This window comes from Xyrauchen texanus, chromosome 24 (assembly GCF_025860055.1).
Source record: "Xyrauchen texanus isolate HMW12.3.18 chromosome 24, RBS_HiC_50CHRs, whole genome shotgun sequence".
Lineage (NCBI taxonomy): Eukaryota > Metazoa > Chordata > Actinopteri > Cypriniformes > Catostomidae > Xyrauchen > Xyrauchen texanus.
Genome location: NC_068299.1, coordinates 27,986,014 through 28,012,896, shown reverse-complemented (window position 1 = coordinate 28,012,896; position 26,883 = coordinate 27,986,014). Strand labels below are relative to the sequence as shown.

Genomic DNA, 26,883 nt, shown 5'->3' with positions numbered 1-26,883 from the left:
GCAGGTGGTGGAGGGAGAGGAGCGCCCGGTGCTGTACATTAGCCGGAAGCTCTCCTTGAGGGAGACTAAGTACAGCACCGTAGAGAAGGAGTGTCTGGCAATCAAGTGGGCGGTCCTCACCCTCCGATACTACCTGCTGGGGCGGGCCTTCACCCTCTGCTCGGATCATGCCCCACTGCAGTGGCTCCACCGCATGAAAGATACTAACGCCGGATCACCCGTTGGTATCTTGCCCTCCAGCCTTTTAAGTTCAAGGTGGTCCACAGACCGGGGGTGCAGATGGCTGCCGCTGACTTCCTCTCCAGAAATGGGGGGGGGGGGTGGTAGGCAGGCCGGATGATGCCCCGGCCTGAGTCGGGCGGTGGGGGTATGTGGCAGCGGGGGCGTGGTCAAGCGCCTGTACGGGAGAGAAAAGCGGTAAGGTCACTCACACCTGAGCTAAATTATGTCTAACACCTGTCTTTAATTGCAGTAGCTTGAGGAGAGCGGCATAAAAAGCAGCAGCAACCGAGCCCAAGGGCAGAGCCCGACACGAAGGCCAAGAAGCTACTGTGTTGTATCTCTCTGTGTGTAAATTATTTGAGAATTAAAAAGCAACCTTACCTGAAACCTGTTGCTGTTTCCGTCCCTTCCTCAGTGGAAACGCTTCACACAGGACTACATCGTCATGGCAACAAAGTTTTTAAAATTAGATATACTGTACACTCACTGAGCACCTTGTTATAAAGATAACAAAGACAAAGATCCCCCATTTAGCCTTAACAGACTGTAGGGGCAAGTGCTGTTCGCGAGCACCTATGAAGGCCGGAACGGTACACGAGGGGGTGGGACCACGCCCAATCGCCTTTATCTCCCCAGTGGCGATGTTTTACAGACTGGTGTTGGCCATGAGTGGGAATCGAACTCGGGTCGCCAGGTTCGTAGCGCAGCGCGAACCTACACTACCGCTCCACACTCCGCACCTTGTTATGAACACCTGTACACCTACTTATTCATGAGATTATCTAATCAGCCAATCATGTGGCAGCAGTGCATAAAATCATGCAGATACGGGTCAGGAGCTTCAGTTAATGTTCACATCAACCATCAGAATGGGGGAAAATGTGATCTCAGTTATTTCGACTGTGGCATGATTGTTGGTGCCAAATGGGCTGGTTTGAGTATTTCTGTAACTGATGATCTCCTGGGATTTTCACACACAACAGTCTCTAGAGTTTACTCCGAATGGTGCCAAAAACTAAAAACACAGAGTGAGCGGCAGTTCTGTGGACAAAAACGCCTCGTTGATGAGAGAGGTCAACAGAGAATGGCCAGACTGGTTCGAGCTGGAAGAAATTTTAAGTTAACATTGATAACCACGCTGTACAATTGTAGTGAGCAGAATAGCATTTCAGAATGCAAAATATGTCGAGCCTTAAGGCAGATGGGCTACAACAGCAGAAGACTGAGTGTAACTTCACACAGAAAAGGTTAACATGATCAAACTACAATCATGTTAACACCTCATGTTTGTGTCTTGGGGCTATACTTTTTTTTACGGATTGAACCCATTCACTTTCTTTTTAAGTGCCTTAATGTAAACTTCATTTTCCTTTTTTTTTTTTTTTTTTTTTTTAAGAAAAAGAGGGACAAGTCAAAGTAAATTTTTGTGGTAATCAATATTATACCACAAATGCTGTCGATTAAGATGAACTTGTATTGAACCCATTTTAATTCCTTTAACCTCAGTTATTTAACAGAACATGAGCATTGTTTATCCAGGAGAGTGCAAGGAAATAAGAGTAATGATGATAAGATATGAGGTTAAGTTAAACAGCTAATATTTGGACACATTTACTCTAACATGCAATATTTTACTTGCATATATTATGCAATCCAAGTTTCATTCTATTTTGGTATTATTTAGACTTCAAAATCATGGCCTGCCAGAAAGTGAACTGCTTTGCTTTTTTGATGGATAATAAAATATAAATCAGACTGTTCTTTTACTATGCTGGAATAAAAATGGCTGCCATTAAAACTATAAAATCTATTCAAATAAGTGATGCGGGGTTATGGAAACATCATTAGTCATAGTGCGCCATTCATTCAAGTATGTGGGGTAGGTAATGGTGCATATATGCCTAATTAGAGAGAATGGTTGAGAAATGGAACCTTAAAGTATTCTATAAAACTACACATGGGAAATAAATGCAGACAGAAGTCCAATAGAGGCACACAGACATCCCCTTATCTTCTTAGTGAGTAGGTCATTCCTGCAAGAGGAACACGAGACCTCCACAATCTACCTTTTTGTATGCATGAGCGTCCTACATCTGTGCAATAGTTCGCTCGTGCATTTGTATGTTTGTGGTTTAAACTGTGTGTTTGTTGAGCAGAGCTAAACCACATTTCACAGATGGCTGAGAAAGTATAGAGAATTTCCTCTCACATTGGCAATAAAGCACACACCACAGTGAGACTCCACACTTGCAAACACAAACACACACAAGACAGTTAGTCTAAACAGAACAAGATTAAAAAGTTTAAAACTGTTTTCAAGTATACTGTGCAGGAATAGACTTCTGGCTTTACCTGGTCAAGTTAAAGTCAACATGAAATCAAAACTGTCCCTATTTACGTTTGCAGATCACATTCTTGATCTAATAATGGCTTAATTCTGGTATGGATTGCCCACTTTTCACGATCAAATCAATTCTTCATTGGAAAAATCTGTTTGTGCCCTACATTTCTTTTCTCTTTAAATATACAGTTTCAGTCTGAAATGCACCAGATTTTGGAAACAAAATGGGTTACAGACACAGTTTCATGCTGACCTGAAAACATTTCTCAGTATAATGCACAGTACTGTCAGAGATCCTCTGATGTCATGAGCACTCACTTGTAGAAGTTCTTATTGACCTTCCTTTCGTGGGGGAATCCCATCATGCCACAAACAACATGTGAGTTTTTGGGTGTCCATTCATTATCGCAGATCTGAGCCCACCCGTCCTTATACTTGACTTCCACCACCCCCTCTGTGATTGGCATCCGTTTAGTTGCCATGGTGACAACAGGATGCAAACGGACCTCCTCCACTTTATTCTCATCCACTTGCACCTTAGACAGAAATATGATGCAAAGAATGGAAACCACATGGACAGTCAAATAACAGAGTGCAAAGAACCATGTGAGATGGGGTGTAGTTGACTCCTTTAGACAGTAAAAAAGTCTAGGTGATTAAAAAACATGTTACAGTTGCTGAGCTCATCCATTAAGTGTTTCTGCATGTTAGGTTACTAGAAGTGTACTTAAAGGGATAGTATACCCAAAAATTTACATTCTGTCATCATTCACTTGTGCCAAACCTGAATGATAATCTTTCTTCCAATTAACACAAAAAGCCTCAGTCATCATTCACTTATTTTCATTGCATCTTTTTTCAGTACAATTTTAGTGAATTGTGGCAGAAATTTCATTTTTTGCTGAGCTATCCCTTTAACACCTGATTTCATAATTTGCTGAATCTTGGTAATAAGATGGTAATAACTTATTTCATAACTGTTTGTTTATTTATTTTGGTCACACATATATAGAACATATACTGTGAAATCCTTTTTCTTTTCCGCATATCCCAGCCAAGCTGGGGTCAGAGCACAGGGTAAGCCACGGTACGACGCCCCTGGAGCAGATAGGGTCAATGGCATTGCTCAAGGGTCCAACAGTGGCCCAAGAGTACCGACCCTCTGGTCAGTAACCCAGAGCCTCAACTGCTGATCCACCACTGCCCCAGTGTTTAATTGTTAATGCAACTGTTTTTCTCATCTACAACTCTATGTGTCTGTGTTGGGTTGTTTTATGCTTTACCTCTATAACATTGGAGTCCATATATCCAGGCAGTCTCTCATCTTTACAGATCACTCCAGCATCCTCATCATGAGTGCAGTCACTGTTGCCCCAGCCACGAGATTTACACATTGAAATACTTCTTTCACTGCCACTGCACTGCACATTGTCAAGCCAAATCTTACCTGAAACAAACACACATGGTGCATTTGGGGTTTCAGTAAATAAAATAAACATAAAAACATAATTTGTAGAATATTTTGTTTCTTAGCATCCTCTTCTGAACACTTTATATGAAAATGTTTGAATATGAATTAATATGTTCACATTAGAAGTCGCATTAGTTAGCATGAACTAACAATGAAATGCTTTTACAGCATATATTAATAATGGTTAATGTTAATTCTACATATGCTGATACATTTTAACATTAAATGTTGTATATGTTAACATAAGTTAATGCATTGGTTAACAAACTAACAATGAACAATACTTCTAATGCATTTATTACTATTGGCTGATTAATGCTAATATCTATATATCGATACAATTTTAACGTGAAGTTTTGGTAAAAATACAATAAGGTTCCATTCATTATCGTTAGTAAATGCATTGGGTATCATGAACAAACAATGAACATACAGTATATTTTTTTTCAACATTTACTAATCTTTGTTAATGTTAGTAAATAAAAGCACAGTTGTTCATTGTTAGTTCATGCTAGTTCACACTGCATTCATTAATGTTAACATATAAAACTTTTGATTTTAAAACTGACTTAGTATATGTTGAAATTAACATGAACTAATAAAGGCATCAAAAGTATTGTTCATTGTTAGTTTATGTTTACAAATGTTTTTAACTAATGTTCACAAATTAAAGTGTTATCACAGATTTATACATTAATATTAGTTAGTTAACATGAACTAGCAATGAACAGTGCATTTACAGCATTTATTAATCTTGCTAAATTATAATATTATCTACATATTCTGATACATTTTTAACATTGAATGTTTTTTGTTAACATTGTTCAGGCTGTTATGAACTAACATGAACTAGCAATGACTACAGTATATTCATAGCATTACTCAAGATGGAAAAAAGCTCATTGATATCTAATGCATTATTTTAACATATAGAACCTTACGGTAAAGTTTTACTGATAAAGTTGTAAAAAAAGAAGACGGTGTTTACAGTTGACATTTAAAACTTGCATCATGTCTGGTCGGAGTAAGTGTGAATGTGGGCTGACATGCACGTTACCTGTGCCCTTCCCATACTTGGCGCTGTGTGTCCAGCCTGTTGCGGATACAAAGCCAAGGTGGTGACAGAGGATGTGGGCATTGGCCAGTGAGAAGTCATCATCACAGATGGTTCCCCACTCGCCTTCAAAGAACACCTCAATTCGACCCTCATTGTGTTTCCTGGGGAAACCAGACAGACGGAACTTCAGACTCTCTGGTGTCTGAGATGTCGTTGTGGGGCTTGAACGCACTGGGGGTGTGGTTTGGGCAAAGCATGATGGAATCCAAACATTAAGTAAGAGGACTACAATGTGTTGCAACCAATGAGACAGCTCCATTTGTGGTTCTAAAGAGGAGAAAAACAGAAAGAGAGGGATAAGAGTGTGAGTCTACACTAACACTACAATGATCCAATGGTTATTGTCCTCTCAGCACATATCTAAAAGGCTTTTATAAGCCCTTTATTAAGGCTTTTCATACATTTTGAGCATGGATGGGGTGAGACCTGTATTTAAACGTTCTTGTAGAAAGTTAAGTATAGGCTGTATGGTGCATTGTACAGGGTCCTCGTCCCGAGAGGAACACCAATCAGCGAACACTTGCCATTTCAATGTGTATAAACATCTTGCTGAAAGGGCTCTGGCTTGCAATATGGTGTCGAGCACCTGTTGTGAGAGTGCGCATCAGTCGCATACTTGGTGAAGTAAGTGGACAAGAGGGAATCCATATTTGCTGGCCATACTAGAGCGTCCAGGCAGTGGGGCATGAGCCAGGGAGTACAACAGGCAGTGTGGTGTTTCCAGTGATGCAAATAGATCTATTTCGGCTTCCCCAAATCGATTTCATATCATTAGAACTGTCTGAGGACGAAGTCTTCATTCTCCCTTTAAAATACCCTGTCGTGAGAGCAAATCTGCACCATTGTTCAGGTGACCAGGAATGTGTGTTGCATTTATCGATAGATGTTTCTCGCACCAGAGGAGAAGCTGGTGCCCCAGGTTCATCAATGGACATGATCAAACTCCCCCTCCATTTGATAGAATGTGAGCGTTTTCCAAATGGTTAACACTGCTTGACAGCGGCGTGTCACCGCAAGATGTAAGCGGCCATGTCGCCATGAATGATGGGGAACAGTACCTTCAATCTAAGCCAGCTCTGAAGTGGTCTCCTCCGCAGTAGTCCCAGCGCAGTGATCGTTGTTGCAGAGACCATGAGGCCCAGAGCTCATTGAAAAAGCTTAAATGGAAATGTTTTTCCCAGCTTGAAAATTTTCAAACACCAGTGAATGGAATGAATGCATTCATTCATCAGGTGCTATCATAGGGACTTAGTTGAGATTTGTGAGGATATTTAATATTTCTGAGTGGAGAATTGGTGCATACTGTACCATTACGGTGGAGGACATGACAACATTGAAACGAGGTTGCAGCCTCGAGAATCGTACCACGTAGTCGCACTCGAGAACTAAGCAGAACCTCATTTCCAGCTCGCCACAGCGGGAAATGTGAGAGGGCTATTAAGCAATACCGAGGAACCTAAAATCTCTGTATTGTGGCACAGGGTTAACAAGAGTACAAACAGAAATTGAAATGACCTGTGTCAAGTCACTATCTCGTTCCCAGCTCGCATTCTAACTCGCAGTGGTTCTCTAAAATGAAGGGAACGAGACATTGCTATGGGAAAGTACTTTCTTTGATGACCTATGTGAAACCCTTGTAAAATAATGCCAATTTTCTGATTGGCAATGAAGCATCATTACTTCAGATTTTCTGACAGAGGGTATTACACGTTCCTCAAATCACTGTAGTAGTAGTGCGGCCAGCTTTTCAATGTCTCATTTCCTTCATCTCAGGGAACCAAAATCACCCTCAAATTCTCCATGCTCTGTGTCCGGTTCTTGCTAGATATAGGGAGGGGAGGGGGGCGGTCACAAATTATGATTGCAGTGTTTTAAAATGTTATTGCTGATTTGAAACGTTCTTTGACCATAATCTTTACCTAAATATTTTTAGATTTTGGTCTTTCTTTATTCAAGTAGATTGGAGCTGCACTGAGAGCATTCCAATGATGACCAACAGTGGACTGAATTGCTAGAAAGACTTTGTCTGGTCATACTGTAATAACAATGTCCTGAAAATCCGAAGCCTGAAAAGAGTTTGCAGAGCAAATAAGTCGAATATAAACATGAACTGTGCCGAAGAGCAAGTTTATTGACACTTTTGAAAATATCAAATAGATCTGCATGGTAAAGTCATAAGAATGGAAGAACTGTGTGTTGTGCTCCCAAAACTGTGTGACACGCTGTCGCTCCCAGGCATGAGACAAGTTCTTTAGTGTTTTGTCTGTGAGTTTAATCCGAGTATTTTGTTAATAAAAGAGTCACAGTGGCTACAATTTAACAGGAAGCTATGACTTTGTTTGCTTTTTTAACAGCTTTGTAGGCACATTGTTTTGTCATATATATATAGCAGAAATTAAATGTGCAACTTGGATGAGTAGTATGTTCCTGCAACACTGAAGGCTGCATTTTTAGGACCGCAGTCCTAGGATCGCATTTCTAGGACCCTAGGTTTTTAGTGACAACACCACCTACTGAATTAGAGGACCAGTGACTGCATTTTCTCTGGCAACATAGAAGATGGACAACAATCAGAGTGTTAGTACCAAATGTGAATATATTTGTATTTGTTTAACATTAAAAACAACTGTGATGCATTGAATTGGACAGCAAAGTTAACGTAGCCGAAGTGACCGAGAGTTGCTAACTATAGTCTTAAATGCACTATTATAGAAACCATTGTATATTAGCTAATAAAGCTGTAAAACGAACTGTTAGCATATCCGTTAATGAAACTGTAGTGCGACTGGCAAGCTCCAACTATGTGTGGACTTAATGACTATGATAATAAATTCTAGCCAGCACATTAAACTTAAAAATATGATAAAAGCATGTCGATATGATGTGTCTGTCAGCTACAGTAAATGCTACTGTCTTCATTTTTAAAGTTTGTTTAATACTCACTGTTTTACTATTTTAATTAAGTTAAAATAATCTTAATATTTAAACTGTGCTGACTGCCAAATCCAAATTTTGTGTTAAGGTTTTTAGGATTTTTTTTTTTATCTTAAACACCTTATTTAACTCTATTTTTAAATAACTAAACCTGGCTCCCGCTATGAATATAGACATAGAATTTGGCATGGCATAAAATACGAAAGAAAAATCTTTTGGTCAAGTACTAGGCTTAGGCCCAATTTATGTCTGTTTATGTTTATAAAATTAACTTAAAATGTTTCATTTGACCAATTGGGCTCTCTCTTTTTCAAGAAGCACATAACAATCCAAGAAGGGAGATCCTTGCCCAAACTGAAGAAATGCACCACATGCTGCAAGGATGCACCCAACAAAGTTGAGCAAAGTCCAAACCCATTTAGAGAGCCATTTCAACCGTGCAGTTCTCCATGAAGGTAAAGTTTGCAAACATTTTCTCGGGAAATGCAAATGGAGTTATAATATGTCTATGCATGAAAAGCAGCCTGAATGTTATGATCAATTCCATTTGAGCAATAAATCTAATCAACTGCCTTTATGTTTTGTTTTTGGTAACCAGATTCTTTATTCAGATTTTGGGTATTCATAAATTACACTGATGATCATCATAATAATACTACAGTTCAATGTTCTTAAGTTTAGGGTATACCATTCACAGATGCGGATTAGATTGTCGACCACAGTGGCATTACCACTGCATCCACTGTCAGTCAATGCTGCTACGTAAACCGGACTTCATGAAGCATAGGTCTTTTTGCAAGGGTAAGCACCCTGCCATAACCACCACCATCCCAGCTCCAACAATTTCCAATATAATATATTTGTGCATGTTCCTGCTCCTGCACTTTCAAACCTACTGTATACTATACTGTATGCTGCTTGTGTACAGACCTGTGTATATTTAAAGTAACCATTTTCTTTTGATAGGCCAGCATGGCAGTGCTTCAGAATTTGTCTTTGCAGCAGGCCTTCTTCTCTGGTCCTGATTATCATCACAGGTAAGAGTAGAAAATGTCATTTTATTACACAATGTCCAATGTATCCTTTTTTAAAGTGTTAACAGTATTTCTGTTAATCCAGCAGTGATAATGTTCTCCATTTACTATTTCAGTGAAGTGGAGGCTTTTAATAGAGGGATAGACAAACAAGAGGAAAGAAGGGAGAACATTCGATTGGTAGGTAATGCTGCTACATACTTTACAATCTGGGCTTTCAATATTTAAGGGTCAGGAAAAGTCATGTCAATAACATGTTACTCTTCGGATTTATTGCATCTCTCTCTATAATTTTTTTTTCTCAATTCAGAGGGGGTTTATTGACATGAAAGTTTCAAGAAACCGTGTTCCCAAAGCATCAAAATATTTTTTTTCCAAATCTTTGAACAGTACACAATAACAGTAATATGAACATTGGCATGAAGATTGATATTTATTAATTATATACATATAGTATAGTGATTGAGTGAGTGAGTGAGTGTGTATACGTGTGCTCTGAGGTCACTAAGTTATTTTAAATATGAAATTCAAGTAAATGTTCCTTTTTTCATTCACTTCTCTCTCAAACTCCGTCTTTCTGTCTCTCAGGAGTCGGTGAAGACAGAATTTCTTTCCATGTTCAGCTGATGAACAAATGGGTTTTTGTATGTGTGTGTTGTATTATTTTATAAAATATACACAATCTTGAATCTGCTCCCAGAGTCATCTTTTTGTCTTGATTTGTGGTTGAGATCTAGTGACTGAAAAGGCCAAAGCATTTTATTCCTTCTTTATTTTACTTGAGTTAATTATGCTAATTAGTCACACAAATTGCTCAACATGCAGCTCTTAGCAACCAAGTTGAATTGCAAGAAAGAAAGTCGTATTTGGGTGTAATAAAACTTTAAAACGATATGTAGTTAGTATTTGGTGGAAATACTGCCTTGGTTGCTCTTTTTTCGGTCCTCCAAAGCTTGGGTCCTAGAAATGATGTCCTGAAAATACAGCCCACAGTATTGCAGGAACATAATATTGACTTGGATGGAAACATAAGCTCGTTGTTTTAAAAGATATGCATTTGTCGCCACCTACTGTCGTTAGCTGTAATCTCCAAAATGAAAACGAAATAAAAGCTGAATTAAAATCCCCACAACTCTTTGGAAAGCCACCAACACTAAGAAACGTTGCTTGTCCCAATACATAAAACCACAGACTAGTGTATGTGTAAAACTCATAAGAATGCTTAAAATATTTTTACATTTATGAGAAAAATACGTTTTCCTCCTGATGGATCTAATTATACAAGGTAGGTACAAGAGACCAGCACGCAATTGAAAACAGATTTTCAGTAGGGGTGATTGGGTGCGATTTAGGAGCCTTTGAAATCTCAAAATGGTATTTCCACTTCAATCGAACTAATGACTATGGATTTAATCATTGAAAATCATACAATCATGCATATCATGCTATGAAATCATGATTGTGCCTATACAAACAAATATATTCGTGTGATGGCGAGGCGCATAACATAATATGGATCTCATAAGGTTTCGTGCCTAAAGGGGTCAAGGACATTTTTACTATTTTACATCAAGTCAATAAAAGTGTAAGCAAGAAAAGCAACCAATGATTTTGCATTTAAAATCAGCAAGAGACTCCAAGCCTAGTTCAGCCTCAACAAAACTACTGCTGTCCAAACACAAGTGGGGGACGAAAAAAGAAACTTTCGACAAAACACCACGTCGAATTATTTAAATATGTAACTGAAAATGCATTTTTGACGGGCGGTCCTTATTACCTTCACTGCAAAACACAGATGAATATAAAAAGGATATGCCGTCCAATTCAACTGCTTCATCTAGTGTACGTTAGTCAGTGGCATTTATGACTCTTTTGCCCAACAGAGTGGTTATTTTATTAATGTATTCACTAACGAAAAAAATAAATAGACAAGCGAATATCATTTTTTCTTACCTTTTTTTACGTTAGTCGATTCCCCCACTGATAGTCTCTATACTCTATTTAATGCCGTTTGTTTTCGGTATACCCAGAACTGAGATTATCCACAAATTTTGGGGTACCTGCTGCAGGACAAAGTACTTCTCCGAAGCTAAGAAAGACACCTAAGAGCAGTAATAACTCTGAAATTGCCAGCTGGACGGACGGGAAAGACGGGGCACGGGGGGTCAGGGACAGCAGGAGGGAGAGGTGGAGCTGACTCGTGGACGACTTCACACGAAAGAAAAGGGGCCGGATTTATTTTTGGAAAGACACACAGCCCTTTCACAGTTCAGGAAAGATTTTCCTACCTGGGATAACGGAACGTTCTTCTGAGGTTTCTCAAATGCTCACGTTTTACATCTATAACATTACTTTCAGGCATTTCCTTTGAGCAACTCAACTTTAAGCAAAAATTAACATTTTAATAATAGGTATAAAAATAAAATGCATACATTGAACACATGATACTATAAGATCATCAATTGGAAAATATTGAATAAATATTTATTTTGTATTAAAGTTAGCATGAGAAGCCTAAAGAGTCATTATATTGTGCATTTCAATATTTTATTACAAAAGAAAATTGACAATCATCAGGAATTTAAAAGGTACAATGGATTTTAATGGATCTTTTTTTACACACTACATGTTTTAAACTAACAACATGCTTCCCTAGCAGGACTTTCACAAAGGTACTTAATATTTGCTGGTTAAAAACAAACTCATTTTTATGATAATGAACTAGAAAATAGGTAAGTGTGTGCAGTGTGCATTGCTTTATGGAATGTTAGAGCAACAGGGATGCCAAAATGATTCCAAAGAGCAAATGGTTAAATAAGTTCTCAGCTTCTTTAGGGGAGAGTTTCCCTAGTTTAAATGTTTAAAGAATTTGTACCCCTCCCTAATATTAGGTCAAAAGGCTGGCATGGTCCTTTCTCCCTAACAGTTCTTTTTTGGTAAAATGCTGTCAAGTAACACAACACTGGTTTTCTACAAACATAATAAAATCAGTTACTGCTTTAATTTTTACACCAGCCATTTACTTACTTTGCATTTACATTGCATCAGTAATGTAATACGTATATAAACAAGACAACAAAATGATAAACATAAATGTTTTTGAGAGTGATTTCTGTTGCAATTCAATTAAAGCTAAACCACTGAAAATGTCTAAAAGACTGCACCCCAAAATAGGGAAATGTACAATATACTGGTGTAATGATGACTGGCAAAGACAACACTTATTAAAAGTTTAAATCACTGCTTTGCTGCATTCTTTCACAACCATATCATATTACTGTAACCTGTTGTCTGCATAGTACAATATCAATGTTATTCCCAACCAGTAAAGGTAGTACAGTATATGCTGATCGCTGACACATTCAAGCATTACAAATGACAAGATGTACTGATGTAATGTAAAAATTGAGAATAAAATTGTTGATGCAGGCTATGGGTCTGATCTTACTGGCTTATTCTCATATGAGCTCTTTTATTGATTTTGCTGATTGCTGAATTCAAAATACATACAGCTAAATGGACTGAAGCAGCAATACCAAAAACTCATATCTGCATATGGTTTATCACAATGGTTTAATCCATTGTTAGGTGATGTCATGACAGTGGCTGTATTACCTGGTGTTAATGAGATAACGTGTGGTCTGACAACATTTGAAGGAAACTTTGGACTGTTTGCATAATAATTTTGGGATTTTTGGTAAAAGCAATGATCCAAGGTTGATTAGTGCAGATCAGCATTGGTCTGGTAATTCCAAAAGTGCACCAATGGCACCAAAATAACCCAGTGAAACAAACATGACAAAACAAATAGTGGTTATGGACACTTTGTTTAGATATTATGTGAACTTTGTGAGTATTATAAAAACACACTCACCTTAAGGAACAGAGCTCTGAGATGTCCTTTTCTCCAGTAGTCCAAACCATATGCCAATAACATCATGGACAATGTGTTCACTCGTAGAAAGTTCCCAACACCACTCTCTCAATATTCTAGATGGAAAGACCTAATAGTAAGCATCCATCCTGAAATCAAATTTTTTTTATTGGAGCTTTGAAGGAGGTGACTGGCCCCTGGTCTCTCATAGCCCTGTACAATGCTGCTTGATCCAGATTCCACAAGGCAGCACCATAAAGAGGCTGACAGACAAGGGCAAGAGTTAAATAAATGTGGGACCTTATGGTATGGATGTACATGTGTACCTCATAAGTGCACAAATGCGTGTGATTGAGCCAATGTTGTTTGTGATCCACTTTAGAGACAGAGTCTCTCTTGTCCTTACACATCATATTCCCAAAACTACAAAAGAAAAAACAACACCAGATATTTAACATTAATTACATTTTTTTTCTTCAAATACTATAGCATAATTGAGACACAAGAGATTTAATATGTCAGCGTGTATTAATAACCACACAATGTATGTGCCTACACTTGGAGGCAACAGCATGTTGGCAAGCCAAATCTTTCGTAGTTGCCACCATAGATATCCCGGACAAGTTTAACTAGACGTGCACTCTCCCCCCTCAGTGGCCATTGCCAATGCCTTCTCAAAAGTAGAGCATCCGGTCAACACACAACACAGCCCAAGGAATGCACCACCTCCTATGCTGGATGGGGGATAAAGGCGAAATAAGCCTAGACTTGCAGTAAGCTTCTTGTTAGCGTTATAAGAAATTAATGCAATATTACCGACATGTTTTTTTTAACCAACAACCAACCTGGTTGCAGTAACGTGCTTGTAGTTGTCTTTGGAATATTTATATTTACATTTATGCATTTGGCAGACACTTTTATCCAAAGCGAATTACAGAGCCCTTATTACAGGGACAATCCCCCCGGAGCAACCTGTAGATAAGTGCCTTGCTCAAGGAGACAATGGTGGTGGCTGTTGGGATTGAACCAACAACCTTCTGCTTAACAGTTTAGTGCTTTAGCACACTACGCCACCACCACTCAAATATACAGCCAGTATACTGACCCCTAAGCCAATGATGAACCAGCAGCACAGGATAGGTGTTCTCCAGGTTGTATGCCTTCTCACAACGCTTTGGGTCTGTTGGGTTTTCAAAGTAGAAATATTCAGATTCAGCACCTCATGAGACCACTGAGTCAATGTACAGAGCCCCCTTTATCAGACAGTCCAACTCATCCAGCTTCAGCAGCTGCAGACTGGCCACCTTAGAGAGTCAGCTTTTAATAAAATACCACATGGGAAATGAGTGCAGCAATATGGAAAATGATTAAAATTAGCAATTGAGCACAGGACACACAGTACGGAAGTTATCTTCAAACTCAAACGTGCCACCTCCAGTGGCACAGAGGGAGGTGTGCAAACTTGAGAAGTGCTTGTCTCGCCCCACCTGCAAGAAGGCAGGTAGCTTGTGCATAGGAAAGTGGATGAAGTGCAGGCTGCCCCAAAGGGTGAGATCCAAGAGCTCCACGTGGACATCTCGGATACCTGTTGTGCCATAGGTGGTGACTCTCCTCCTCCTGTTTTTCCTCGGCTGTACTGTCTTTTGGCTCAAAGTCGATCAGCTTTACCAATGTTCCATCAATGTCCATACCAAACCATGGGAAAACTGGTGACCAATAACATACAGTGTGACTGTGCATATTCTAAACACATTTTTTGTAAAAAAAAAAAAAAAAAAAAAAAAGGAAAAAAGAATGAGCCTAACTCCTAATAAGGAAAGATATAGGCTTCTAGGTTTGTCTATGAAATACATTAAAGGGAAATTGGACTATATTATGGACTATATATTTAGAGTAGCCTACTATTAAACTGTATTAATTACATCTAAATGCAATTATACCTCTTCTATCATTAACAATATCTGATTTGAAAGATTAAAGCATATTTAATTTTTAACAGGAATCTCTGTTAATTAATTAAAAAAAAAAAAAGTACTAAAATGTTAATCGTGAGAGGACAAACATGGCCAACACCGTAGTATAGATATTTCACACTAATATATGACTACTTGGCCATTGTCACAATTTGTCTACAGTTAATTTCTGACTCTGGTCTGTTAATCTTGTTCCCTAGCGCATTCTTCAGCGAATCGAGCCTAAGCTTCGGAGTCGATTTTGCTGTTCGAGGCTCTCTGTGCGACTGCCGCCGGCCGCTGCATTGTCCGCACCCGGTGTAGCAATTATGCTACATGTCGTTTCGAGACAGCCAGAGCGCTTTAAATTCTTCTTCTTGTTCCTGCATACATTCCTCGCCGTCACTGTGGTAACCGTTCAAATCCATTATTTTATTTAACAAAAAAAAATAAATAAAATAAATAAATAAATTCTACATCTACTGTTAAGTAGAAAAATCACCGTAAACGCATTTTAGTATGTCGCTGATTACAATAATAGCTACTCGAGTGACCAATGAATGCGCTTCTCCTGTCATCTGAAATAATGACGAACCACTCAGGGTCTCAGTAACCACCCAACAAAAAAGGTGTTGTAAGCATGTTGGGAGAAGAAGAGGATTCATAAAGAAAGCTTTGGAGGACAGGATAGAAAAATATGTGGGAGAATTTGATATAGGATTTGGAGAAACTGTTGTAGCCTATGGCCCATAATCAGTGGGCACTGGAGTGTCCAGTCGTAGATATGGAACTACTGAAGTTTAGACAAAACAACAAGACTTCTGATATTGTAGATGAGTATTATAGGTATAGGAACTGTAAATACTTGGACAATATTCAGATTTTAACAGATGGATCAAAAGGCTTAGTAAAAGAGCATCTGACTATCTTAGTGTCTATGCTGTTTAATTATTTGCCATTTTGATGGTTGTAGAATGGATTGAACAAGCCAGGGGTAATATATTTTTAGTATGCAGTGATTCAGTATCTGCTCTTGTAAGTGCTGAATCAGGCACAACAAGAAACCATCAGGATCTGCTCTATGAAATCTTGTTTAGCTATTCAAGATTAACTAGGCATGGGAAAAATTTTACATTCATGTGGGTACCAGCACATTCAGGTATCCAGGGCAATGAGAGAGCAGACAAATTGGCAAAAAAAGCAGTCAAAAAAGAAAATGTTGAATTTAATATTAAATTGTAAAAATCAGAAGGAAAAAACATTTTATGGAGGGAAATAATAAAAACATGGCAACAACAGTGGGATAATGGAGTAAAAGGGAGAGATTTATACTCAATACAAAGCACAGTAGGGATTGTAAGAAATAAAGAAGTGAGTAGGAGAGAGCAAGTAATAATAAGCAGGCTAATGGGACATAGCAACCTTAATGGTACACTTCACATCATGGGAAAACATCCAACAGGTCTGTGCAATCAGTGCCAGGAATATGAGACAGTGGAACATATTCTTACATCATATGAGAAATTCAATCAAGAAAGACAAGAATAGCTGATACTGCTATGGGAAATGGGACAGACAGAGGTCAATATTAAAGGTATACTAGAATGTGCTGACAGAAAACAAGGGAGGAAGTGTCTATTTAATAAATTAAAAAAATTGATTCTAGGTAAGAGGAGAATAGAAGATGGCAGTAATGCAACAATCCGGATGCCAACTGCCATAAAACCCCAAAGAAGAAGAAGAAGAAGAAGAAGAAGAGGAAGGGTCTCAGTTAGAGTTCATCCATTCCCTCATATGCTGGCCGCGTTTTCTTTTTCACCAAAAGATGGCGCCCTTCCCTGAACAGATTTGAACTCTTCTGATTTTGGTTTGTACTTGATGTTGTGGACAAACTTTACTGAATATCATGCACAAAAAGCCACTTAAAAAGATGCGCGGATTGACTGTCTCAGAAGTGGAGGCAACAGAGACTTGTCCTCCACCACCCAGATTGAGGTCAGTAACCACGCCATCACGAGGACCTTGTGAGTAGTGGGAATTGGGCATTCCAATTTGGGAGAAAAGGGGATAAAATAGAAAAAGAAATGGCACAGAAAACGTTTAAAAGATCAAAAGTAGCAATAATATAATAAGTTAAACTGAAATTAATATAACATCAAGTGTTTTAAAAAGTCTAAATAAAAGTGCCATTTCTGAGATTTAAATTTAAATATATGCATTCATCAATATACACGATTCATGCATTAAAAATACGCTTACAACCCATTAAGAGTGTTTCATCTGAAAAACATCTTAAAAAGAGCAGATTTACATTCATTCTAAATCATAAACGTGTCAAAGACATTTTCTGAAGAAGAGGAAACGTCTTAGATGTATTGCAGATGAGCAAACAACCTAAAATAATACATCAATCAGATGCAAACACACACCTTTACAGTTACTCAAGTATAAATTGTAAGTACATCTTACAACTGAAGACATTTTTCCAGTGGTGGGCAGCCTCAAGCCTGTGTTTGTGCCAGTGTGCAACTTAATATTTCAGTAAAATAGGAAGTGCCTGTTGGACAGTCTCATATGGGTGAAATTGCTCACAGAAATTCACAAGTGAATGTGAATCTGTGATGAGGAAGGGATTGAAGCAGTTGTACAGTCTGTATTGTTCTTGAGTGAGTGTTCCATATGAGTTTTCCATATATGTGTAACCAAAGTTATGCAATAGCCCCTTATATTCATGGTCTGTCACACACAGGCGTCTTGCAACATTTCATAACTGACTGTAAAACCAATTGTTGTATTATGTAATGCCTGGCAAACTGGGCTCTCCATATAATTTCACATGTACTGGACATTCCATTTATCATGTAGCCTAAGTGAATCTACTTGATCTAACTTGATCTAATTTACTTTACTTTTTTGTTGTATGGGAAAAGAGCAGGCTGGATATTCCCCTAATTAAGATCACATGGTTTTAGTACAACATGAGAGTAAGGAGATAATGTCAGAAATGTCATTTTGGGGTGAATTATTCCTTTTAAGAATTAAGAGTTAATGCTTGAGCTTCCAGGCCAGGACAATGGCAGTCAGACAAATGCCTGCAGCAGCGCAAAGATGGAAGTTGTTTATCTGGAATGATGCTCTGTCCATTTCTCTCTGCTCTAACTGTTGATTACTCCCTGGTCTAGTGGCATTGGATTCTTGCTCCTGGTAGTTAATGGTAGCCAACTTCTTATGGTCTGATGCCTCATGCTTAGATGGTTCATGGAGATGATCATTGGTGCTTTGATTGTTTAGGGTAGGTTGGTCCTCAGAGATGACCGTGCAAGGTTTGATATTTGCTGACACCCCACTGACCATTAGATTTTTCAGCAGATGGTTCTTCAGCAATATGAATGACATTGATCAGTGTTCCTGGTTTTGTCTGACTCACACAGAAAGATTCATAGTGGTCCTCCACTGGTTGGTTAGGAGACAATGGAGCATTCAATAAAGAACTATTTTCCTATATGGAAAGGCAAGCAATGTGACTGGAAGTTTCATTGGTGTTGGAGAGTGACTCTGTGTTGTGATTTGGGTAATCAACACACTCTACTGTTATCTTAGCAGAGAGAAATGGTTCAGGGGAGTTGTTGGACTCAATTCCGAGGTGCTCCGCAAGACTAGTAGACTGTCCAGGCTCTGTGGAACACACTGCATACCTGCTGATCTCCAATTGATTTGAAACCACTCCTCTGAACATGCTTAAAACAAAACTAATTCAGCAACACATTTAACAGCTGGGCTGTATGCTTTTAAGGTGTTAGAACTTGTGCTAGTGAATTTTTTTTTTAGCACAAATAAAAATGTATTAGCACAGAAGAGTATGGTAGAAATTTTGTTATTGTTTAAATTATTTATTAGGCTACTCTTTTTATTTTTTAGTATAAGGCTGCATTATTAATCACAATAAAATCAAGATTTAAGCATGTGCATATACAAAACTGCAGTTTATTTGACTATGAATTATGTGATGTTTTAATTTGATGTTCATTTGATTGTTCCACATGTTTTTCACACTGACAAGATCTTGCTAATCAGAATGCTGTGCAAAAAGGTACATGGTAGAAGGGTAAAAGGCAGAACAGAACAGAAATTGGGAAAAGCTAAAATTCATAAAATAATAACTGATGCTTTAATCTATCACTAACACAAAGACCATTTGTTCCAATACTGAAATGTTTTTGAAAACACATTTTTCAATGTAAAATTTTTCAATGCAAAATTAAATTGGATTAAAATCCCAATACCTATTCAAAATAAAAAAAAAAATAAAAAGTGCAATATAATTTTGTCTATATTGCACAGCCCTAACTTACTACAGCTACAAATTACATAAAATTATATATATTTTTTGCTATAAATATATGTACCAATCAGGGCTGTTTCTAGGTATAGGGGAACTAGGCAAAGAGAAGGCTGCCAACACAAACCCCAAACACCCCCCACCCCCCGACATGGGGTGCCTATAGAAATCTTGTCTAAGATGCCACAATGGTCTGAAACAGCCCTGGTACCATAATTATTTGATTTATAATATGTTTTTTTTTAGCATTTTAATTGCAATGATTAAAGAATAGACCACTGGGAAACACAGGCCTATCTATCGACCACTATTCTGAATAGCCTATTACAGGAATGCATCCCTCGATGGTGTATCTAAGAAATATGCTTAATCCAGTGTTTTTGAATCAAAGTGCATTCGTTTAACCTGTCCTCTGAAAATCGAGCAACTAAATGCACACAGACTTTGATGCAAACAATCCAAAATTTTCAGTTTCTGCCGAATAGGTTGTAATGTGCTACTTCTGTATGCATAGCATAGAAGTAACATTACCGTGTCCATGGCAACCCGCTACAGTTTTAGTGCTCGAGATTTGGCTAAAGCAAAGCAGACATTAGACTCATTATACACAATCTTTGTTGCAATGGTCTTTGTAGGTAGAAATAACACTTCTCACATCTGCGAATGGGCATACATTTGTCATCATATATTATCATTTTTAATAGCAAACTCGAGCACAACTGTTGCACTGTACAGCCCTTGATAACAGACTGATGATTAAAAATCTGGAATGCTAATACAAATTTCTGTACTATATAAGTTCAATTGACCAGAAACGTAGGCCTACTGAGATGACAATTTTACCGTGTAACTGCTTTACTTTTGAGTAATAAGAATTTGTAGAGTGAGATGCTTTGGGTTGAGCATTACCTCATTTGCAGTTAGATCTGAGATCTCTTCTGGCCCCAGTTTAAACACAGTTTGCTCTTTCAAAGGAGGACTGGTGTCTTGGACAGGGTACCTCTCAGAGGGGATGGTCTCTTTGACTGCTATTGGCACCTGGTTCTTCCCTGACCTCGGAGAACCATGCGAGGTGGAGCAAGGGCTTGTAGTTTGGTTTTGAAAAGTCTCTGGCAAGGATGCTTGAGCACTTAAGGTGGAGAGGACAGTGTTATAATTAAAGGTGCTGGTGGTTTGGCTGGTTAGAGCCAAGAAATCTGGGGTATCTACAATGGTGGATTTGTTCTTTGCTGCCCAAGTATGGGTTGGGATGTCATTTTTCTGATCAGGTGAAGTCACTTTGGAAGCTGAGACTGCTGTTGGGGGAATCACTTTGGAGGTGCCATTTCAGCTTTGGAAGCGGACACAGAAGAGGGGGATGGAACTGGAGTTGGGACTTCCACTTGCTGTATGCGTTTGGACTGGAGACCTTGAAAAACCACAGCAGGAGGTGGTACTTGGGCTGCACTGTTGGATGAGGCAACTGAATGTGCTGGGGGTTCCACTGAGGTTAAAGTCAGTAGAGGATGAGTAGTCACCGGGAAAGTATGAATTGTAGCTGTGGTTACTGTTGCTCCAGTAGCGGATGAGGTAAGTGCAGGAGCTGGGGTAGGCGCAAGGCTGGGCACAGCATCAGCAACTGCATTATCTTCAGACAAAAGACAAACAGAAAAAAGACATTCATAAAATGATGTCCCTCTCTGTCATACTTCACTGTAAACAAAAGCAGGACTACTACAGAAAGGTCTTACTTGTCACCCCTTGATCCTGTCATAAGCAGCGCTGATCTCCTCAGCCAGTTCCCTGTGTTCACAATTCCGCAGCACAGTGATGAACTCATCTGGCCAGTTCTCTTGTCTGCGCAGTTTCTCTCTTGGCTTCAATTTCCTCCTGCCAAATGTAAAGTTTAATTATTAAGTAAACAAACTGTGAAAGTATGTGCAAATAATTCAAGCAAAAAAAGCTATGAACAATGTGTGGTCATTTTAATATTTGGGCTTTTGTGTATGGTCACACTTGCATATCTGAATAAATCGTAGTTTTAATTTTACATTTGGTTAATTGTGATCCTTACCCTATCAGTGAGTGTGAGGCGTGGCAAGTGAGGTAACATCTGTCTCACTCTGAGCGTTGATGAAAATCGAGGCATTTTCTGCCTGATCATACAAACAAAAGAATGAATGGAGTAGACCCACAATTGTTGTTTTGTGTTGGTTCCACAAACTGATCTTGATGTCACAGAGAAAAAATGAAAATGTATTTTGTCATCACCTGCTGGCTAAAATCTTTAATGTCAAAGGGAAACTTTTAAAGAAACCTATAGCTCTTTTACACATCTGCACTGCTCTGCTAGGCAGTATTACCAAAATGCAAAATGCAACCAATGTGTTGGACTTAACCCTTGTGTGTCAATTTAAAAAAAGTTACTCAGAGGTCTTTAGAGGACAAAAAGTTCTAAAGCCATTATACAATTATATATTGATATTATTTTCCACTTTCAATTAGAATTTTTTAAAACTTCCAAATATTCATCAATTTTCAGAATTTAACCCTTTAAATGCCAGTTTGTTTATATAATGACACTGTTTTTGTGAAGAAAAATACAAAACATCTATTATTTTCCATACACTAAATGCTAAGGAGATTTATTTTTATTTTTAGCAGAATTGTATTATTAGTTTAAAGTAAATAATCTCACCTGTACATTTATAGTCCATATAAAATGTCCATTATTGTTTTATTACTCTTCAAAGTTTTTACCTTCAAAAAGTCCTCCATGAACAGCCTCCATCTGAATGTCTTGCCCTTGGATCCACAGGTGTCCACAGCATAAATGAGTTGTAGGAGGCATCCACAATATTAAAGAAGAGAACCAGTGGTCAGCGACAGGTCTTTCTCTCACAGATGTAGGTGCCGACATCCTGCAAATAAAATAAATTCCAAAGAAAAAATGTATAGAAGTCTTCATCTCATCATACACAAATATATAACATTCTTTATATAAATGCAAGAAATACTGAATAATATAACACTAGGCAGTGAGTAATTGATTAATTATGGCACATACCTTGTCCAGGTTGTGAACTCCTTTGCAGCAGTTGTAGTCTGTGATGATTGTTGGCTTCTTTTTGTCCATGTCACTCACAGCTGACTCGCGGTGCTTTGTGCGGAGCAGCAGCACATTCTTCCCCCATTTGGGTATGTACGACACTGATGTGTGCATCTTGGTGAAGGCAAAGAGGGAGGATAGAAGTGATGTCTGCCTTGTCTGCAGTAGTTGCGGGGGAAGCTCTGGCTTGTTCTTATGAATAGTAATGACCAGGGCCATCTTCTTCCTCTGAAGCTCCTCCGTCAGTGCATAGGGAGGTGAGAAAATTGTCGTTGGTCACGGTGTTCCACTGGAGCCCCTCCATCATTTCCAGCATGACCCTTTTTCTTTGGTTCACCTCTGCGTGACTGCCAGCAGATTTCCCAGTGTAGATCTGCATCTTTCATGCATAGAATCTTGTGAAGTTGCAGGTGACCCAAATTTTTATGCCATACTTGGCAGGTTTACTGGGCATGTACTGGCGGAATCCACAGCGGCCTCTGAAAGGGACAAGCTGCTCAACCACACTGACATCCTGGCCCAGGTAAAATAGCAGGGGGAGGTGATGCGTCCACTTCTCCCAGATGGTCCGAAAGGCATCCAGCTTGTGCCTATGACGCATGCAGGTCATATCAGCCTGTCATCGAACCGCAGGCTGCTGGTTGACTCATCCCACAGGCTGCTGGTTGACTCATTTCGGGACCTATACACATGGCCAGAATCAGCAGCCCAATGTATGCCTGCATGTCAGTGACATCTACATTTCTCCAATCTGTGACAGAACGTTTCCCCTGCAAGTTGGTCATGTCCAGAAGATGCTGGATGATGTCTTCTGTTATGAAGAGATCGAAGCAGTACTTCACAGTGCTGACACAGGCAGTGGCTTATCGTGTTGGTCCCGGGATCATACCAGTGGCTGGAAGGTAGCACAGCACCTCAGCATGAGTGGGAGACCAGACAATCTGCCCATTCTTTGATTTCCATTCAGGATTCGCTGTATCCTCCATGTCCTCCCCAAACTCAGTGCAGTCAAAGGAATGAGAGTCAACAGAGGGATCAGACTCCAGCACAAACTCTACTTCATCCTCTGTGCTTTCATCCTCCATTTGAGGCATCCAAGTCCTGCTCACTGTCAGGCTACATGATTAGCTCCAGAGCTTTTTGCGCTGTGAAATGTTTCTTCATCTTGCCAGGTAGGCAATGACATGACCAGCCCCTCAAGCTGCACATATTTATAGTTTTGGCTGCGACAGCACCTGTGTAAACTCACTGATGGTCTAAAATATACTAGACCAAATAAAGCCAGACTTAGTTTTGGTTTTAAATGCAATAAATGATTAAGGGGCTTTTGAACTTCTATATGAAAGACAAGCTCACGTTTTATCTCTTTTATCTTGAAATTGACAAAAATTGACTGCACTTGTGAGGTATAATATAAATTATATTCTATTGAGTTTGAAGGCCTGCACATGCGTGTGTGTGTGTGTGTGTGTGTGTGTGTGTGTGTGTGTGTGTGTGTATGCGTGTGAGAAAGAGAGAGACGGGGTTGGGATATGTGATTTGCAGTACAATATAATTTATCTCAAACTGTACACACACACACACACTTCTCAATACACACATACAAACCACTCTCTGACATCCATACCAACACACTCACACAATTTTAGCTGCATCATTTATTCAATTGGCCTGCTCTACAATACAGCAGAAACAGAAAACAGGAAAAAGCAAGTATTTGCTCCACAGGCCAAACATTAAAAAATGGCACTATCTGGTGGAAAATAATAAAATAAATTAATTTTGAAGCCAGGGCTCCAGAATGAAAGCCTATTAACATAGAATGCTTTAATGGCACGGTGATCAAATATTGCAGTTTAAATGAAATAAAATAAAATAAACATTTTTAAATGCACACATTTGGCTAAATTTATGCCGTATGCATTACCAGCCAAAATGATAAAAAAAAACTAAAGTGTAAAAGACATAAGGTCGCATAAGGGTTCATCTGCAGCCTCAATGTTGAATTGGAGGTGACATTAATGAACTTGGTGGTGTTGGGGTCTCGGATACAGTCATATTTTGCAGGATCCTGCACTGGGAAATACCTCTGGAAATGTTTTTGTAGGGCAGAGATATGAGTTTTCATACTTGGGATCACTGTGTTCTGCAGCTTGTTGCCCTCGAAGAATGATTTTAGGCTCTCAAATGAGTTTATATTCCCCTCTTTCACTCGCTGCTCCCACATATCCTTGTTTTCTTGTGAATGATGTGATTTTGTCTGCAGATTTAGTTCATGGATATTCTGAAACATGTCACTGAGGTATGTAAGTTTCATGAAGATGTTGTTATTGTTAAACCTGTGGGCAAGTTCATTACCCTTTTCCTCCAAGAAGATTCTGATCTTATCGCGCAATTCAAACACTCTGGATAAAACCTTCCCACGTGACAGCCATCGGGATTCACTGTGAAACAAAAGAGCTGTGTGACCCATTTCCAGATTTAATGAATTAACAACCTGTCTGCTAATCTTCAACATGTTTAACAATAAATCCTTTTGGAGTGAACTATGTGTGGAGTTTAATATTATAAAATTGCTGTTTTATAGAAGTCATACGATTTTATGCCTGGAAGGTGTCCGTTTACAGGTCCATTCATTTGTATAACATCAGCAAACTGTCGTAAAATGCTAGTTGACCATTACAGCCATTATGCTCTCTCCAATGAGCCACGAAGGTTGTTATCTCAGTACTAGGGCTGCAACTAATGATTATTTTGATAATTGACTTATTAGAACGATTATTCAAATATTTGGTTGATTATTAATCATTCTTAACTGACTATTCAGCTTGTGCCTAGACTTAAAAGGTTGTATTAAACATGCTGACTAACAATAAAGAGGACAAAATAATCTTTTAAAAATACCTTTAATTGACATTCACTGAATTCCAAGGAAAAATAAAACTTTTTTTTATTAAGTTTAATTCACAAAACATTCACTGCAAAAAAATCTATTGTAATCAAAAAAATTTGTCTTGTTTTCCATTGTTTTCCACATATCTTATGTTGCTTCTCAGGTAAATGTATCTTGTTTTAATAGGCTGTTTTTAGATATTTTAAAATGTTTCAATATTAAATATTGTATTCAACATTCTCCAATAACAATTTTTCTTCTGCAGTATAGCCACTAATGTAAATCTACGTTGTTTTAAAGGAGTTTTAGATATTATTTTTGGAAAACAAGCCAAAAAAGACTGATCAAAACTATAGCAAGTGTAACACATGCACAGAATGATTTGGCTTTTGTCATTTGGGTGTACTACAGAAGTTATGTAATTTGTGCAATTATTCAGACTAAAAAGTTCCTGAGAAAATAATAATGTGTAGCTAATGTGTAATTTATGTGTTGTTATGTGATGTTTTATGATGTATGTGCCGGTTGCATCTCATGAAATTTCCATGTATTGAATCCTGGTTTATATTTGTTGCATCATCTCTTTGATATATGAAAAATAAAACATCAAAATATACCAGAATATATTCTATTATTTTCTAATTGAAACTATCTGGGCATTTTTGTATATCCATTTATGATAGATATACTGTAAGTGCCGGGTCACTAAAGACACTAGGCATGTAATAATATTTGGTGAAACATCCATACATTAAAGGGTTAAATTACATTTTAGACAATTTTCAGAGACATGGAACACAGCTCAATTGAATAATATATATACACTGTAAAGTCTATAAAATATTTTTACTTTTGTATCTGTAATGAAATTATTAAGAAACTTGCACCTGATATGTTTATTTTTCTCTTCTTGTCAACAGGATTGTGATGATGACAACATTTGTATGTTTTTTTCCCCCAAAGGCCAGCAGATGTTTCTAAACACCTGAATCTCCATAGTGACTCCATGATGTGATACCCATGAGAAGCACAAACAAAAGCTGCTTAAGATTGGGTCAGGATTGCATTTATCAGACTAAATGTTCTCTAATAACGCATGCCAATATATTTCGGTTTGGGCTTGTCTTGATATTCTGTTGGGAGGATCCATGTTCAAAGTTGATATTTGACTGCATAAGTAAACTACTTGTGTACTTTTTAAAACTTAAGTAAGGTAGCCTTTGTGTATTCTGGCACCTGACTCTATATCATTATGTGACAAACTAATATTGTGAACTAGTATGAACACCATCAGGTATTACATTGAACTAAAAGATCCTTTTATAATATAGATTTAGTCTCTTATCTTTTAGCTACTGAATATAGACACAGGTTAAACAAGGTAATTACAGGATTCTCATGTAATCATAGATTGCATTATTATAGATACATTACTGACAATATCATTGTCAGTAATGGATCATGTCCGCACAGAATAATACCTTCTATTCACATACATCCTTTGGCAAAATAACGTAAAGTGGTACAACTACATAAAGAAATAAAGATAAATTTAGTTATTTGACTCTGTTTACTGGTAATGGCCATTAGACCATATAGAAAAAAAATGGATACTATG

At 38.2% G+C, this 26,883-nt stretch overlaps 1 protein-coding gene and 2 pseudogenes across 4 annotated transcripts in view; all 3 read right to left on the bottom strand.

The window, feature by feature from the left end:
- LOC127617536 (lysyl oxidase homolog 3B-like) overlaps positions 1-11,282 on the bottom strand; it is a 34,865-nt gene extending 23,583 nt beyond the window's left edge. For all 4 annotated transcript variants that reach the window (XM_052089500.1, XM_052089496.1, XM_052089497.1 and 1 more), the window contains exons 1-4: positions 11,073-11,282; positions 5,092-5,418; positions 3,847-4,010; positions 2,882-3,099 (exon numbers count right to left, since the gene is read on the bottom strand). In XM_052089500.1, coding sequence (XP_051945460.1) covers positions 2,882-3,099; positions 3,847-4,010; positions 5,092-5,410 — 701 coding nt within the window. In that variant the 5' untranslated portion in view covers positions 5,411-5,418; positions 11,073-11,282. The remainder of the gene's footprint in view (positions 1-2,881; positions 3,100-3,846; positions 4,011-5,091; positions 5,419-11,072) is intronic.
- Positions 11,283-11,656: 374 nt separating this feature from the next.
- Positions 11,657-14,677, bottom strand: LOC127618082 (pantothenate kinase 2, mitochondrial-like; annotated as a pseudogene).
- Positions 14,678-17,990: 3,313 nt separating this feature from the next.
- On the bottom strand, positions 17,991-24,966 carry LOC127617746 (uncharacterized; annotated as a pseudogene).
- Positions 24,967-26,883: the final 1,917 nt, after the last annotated feature.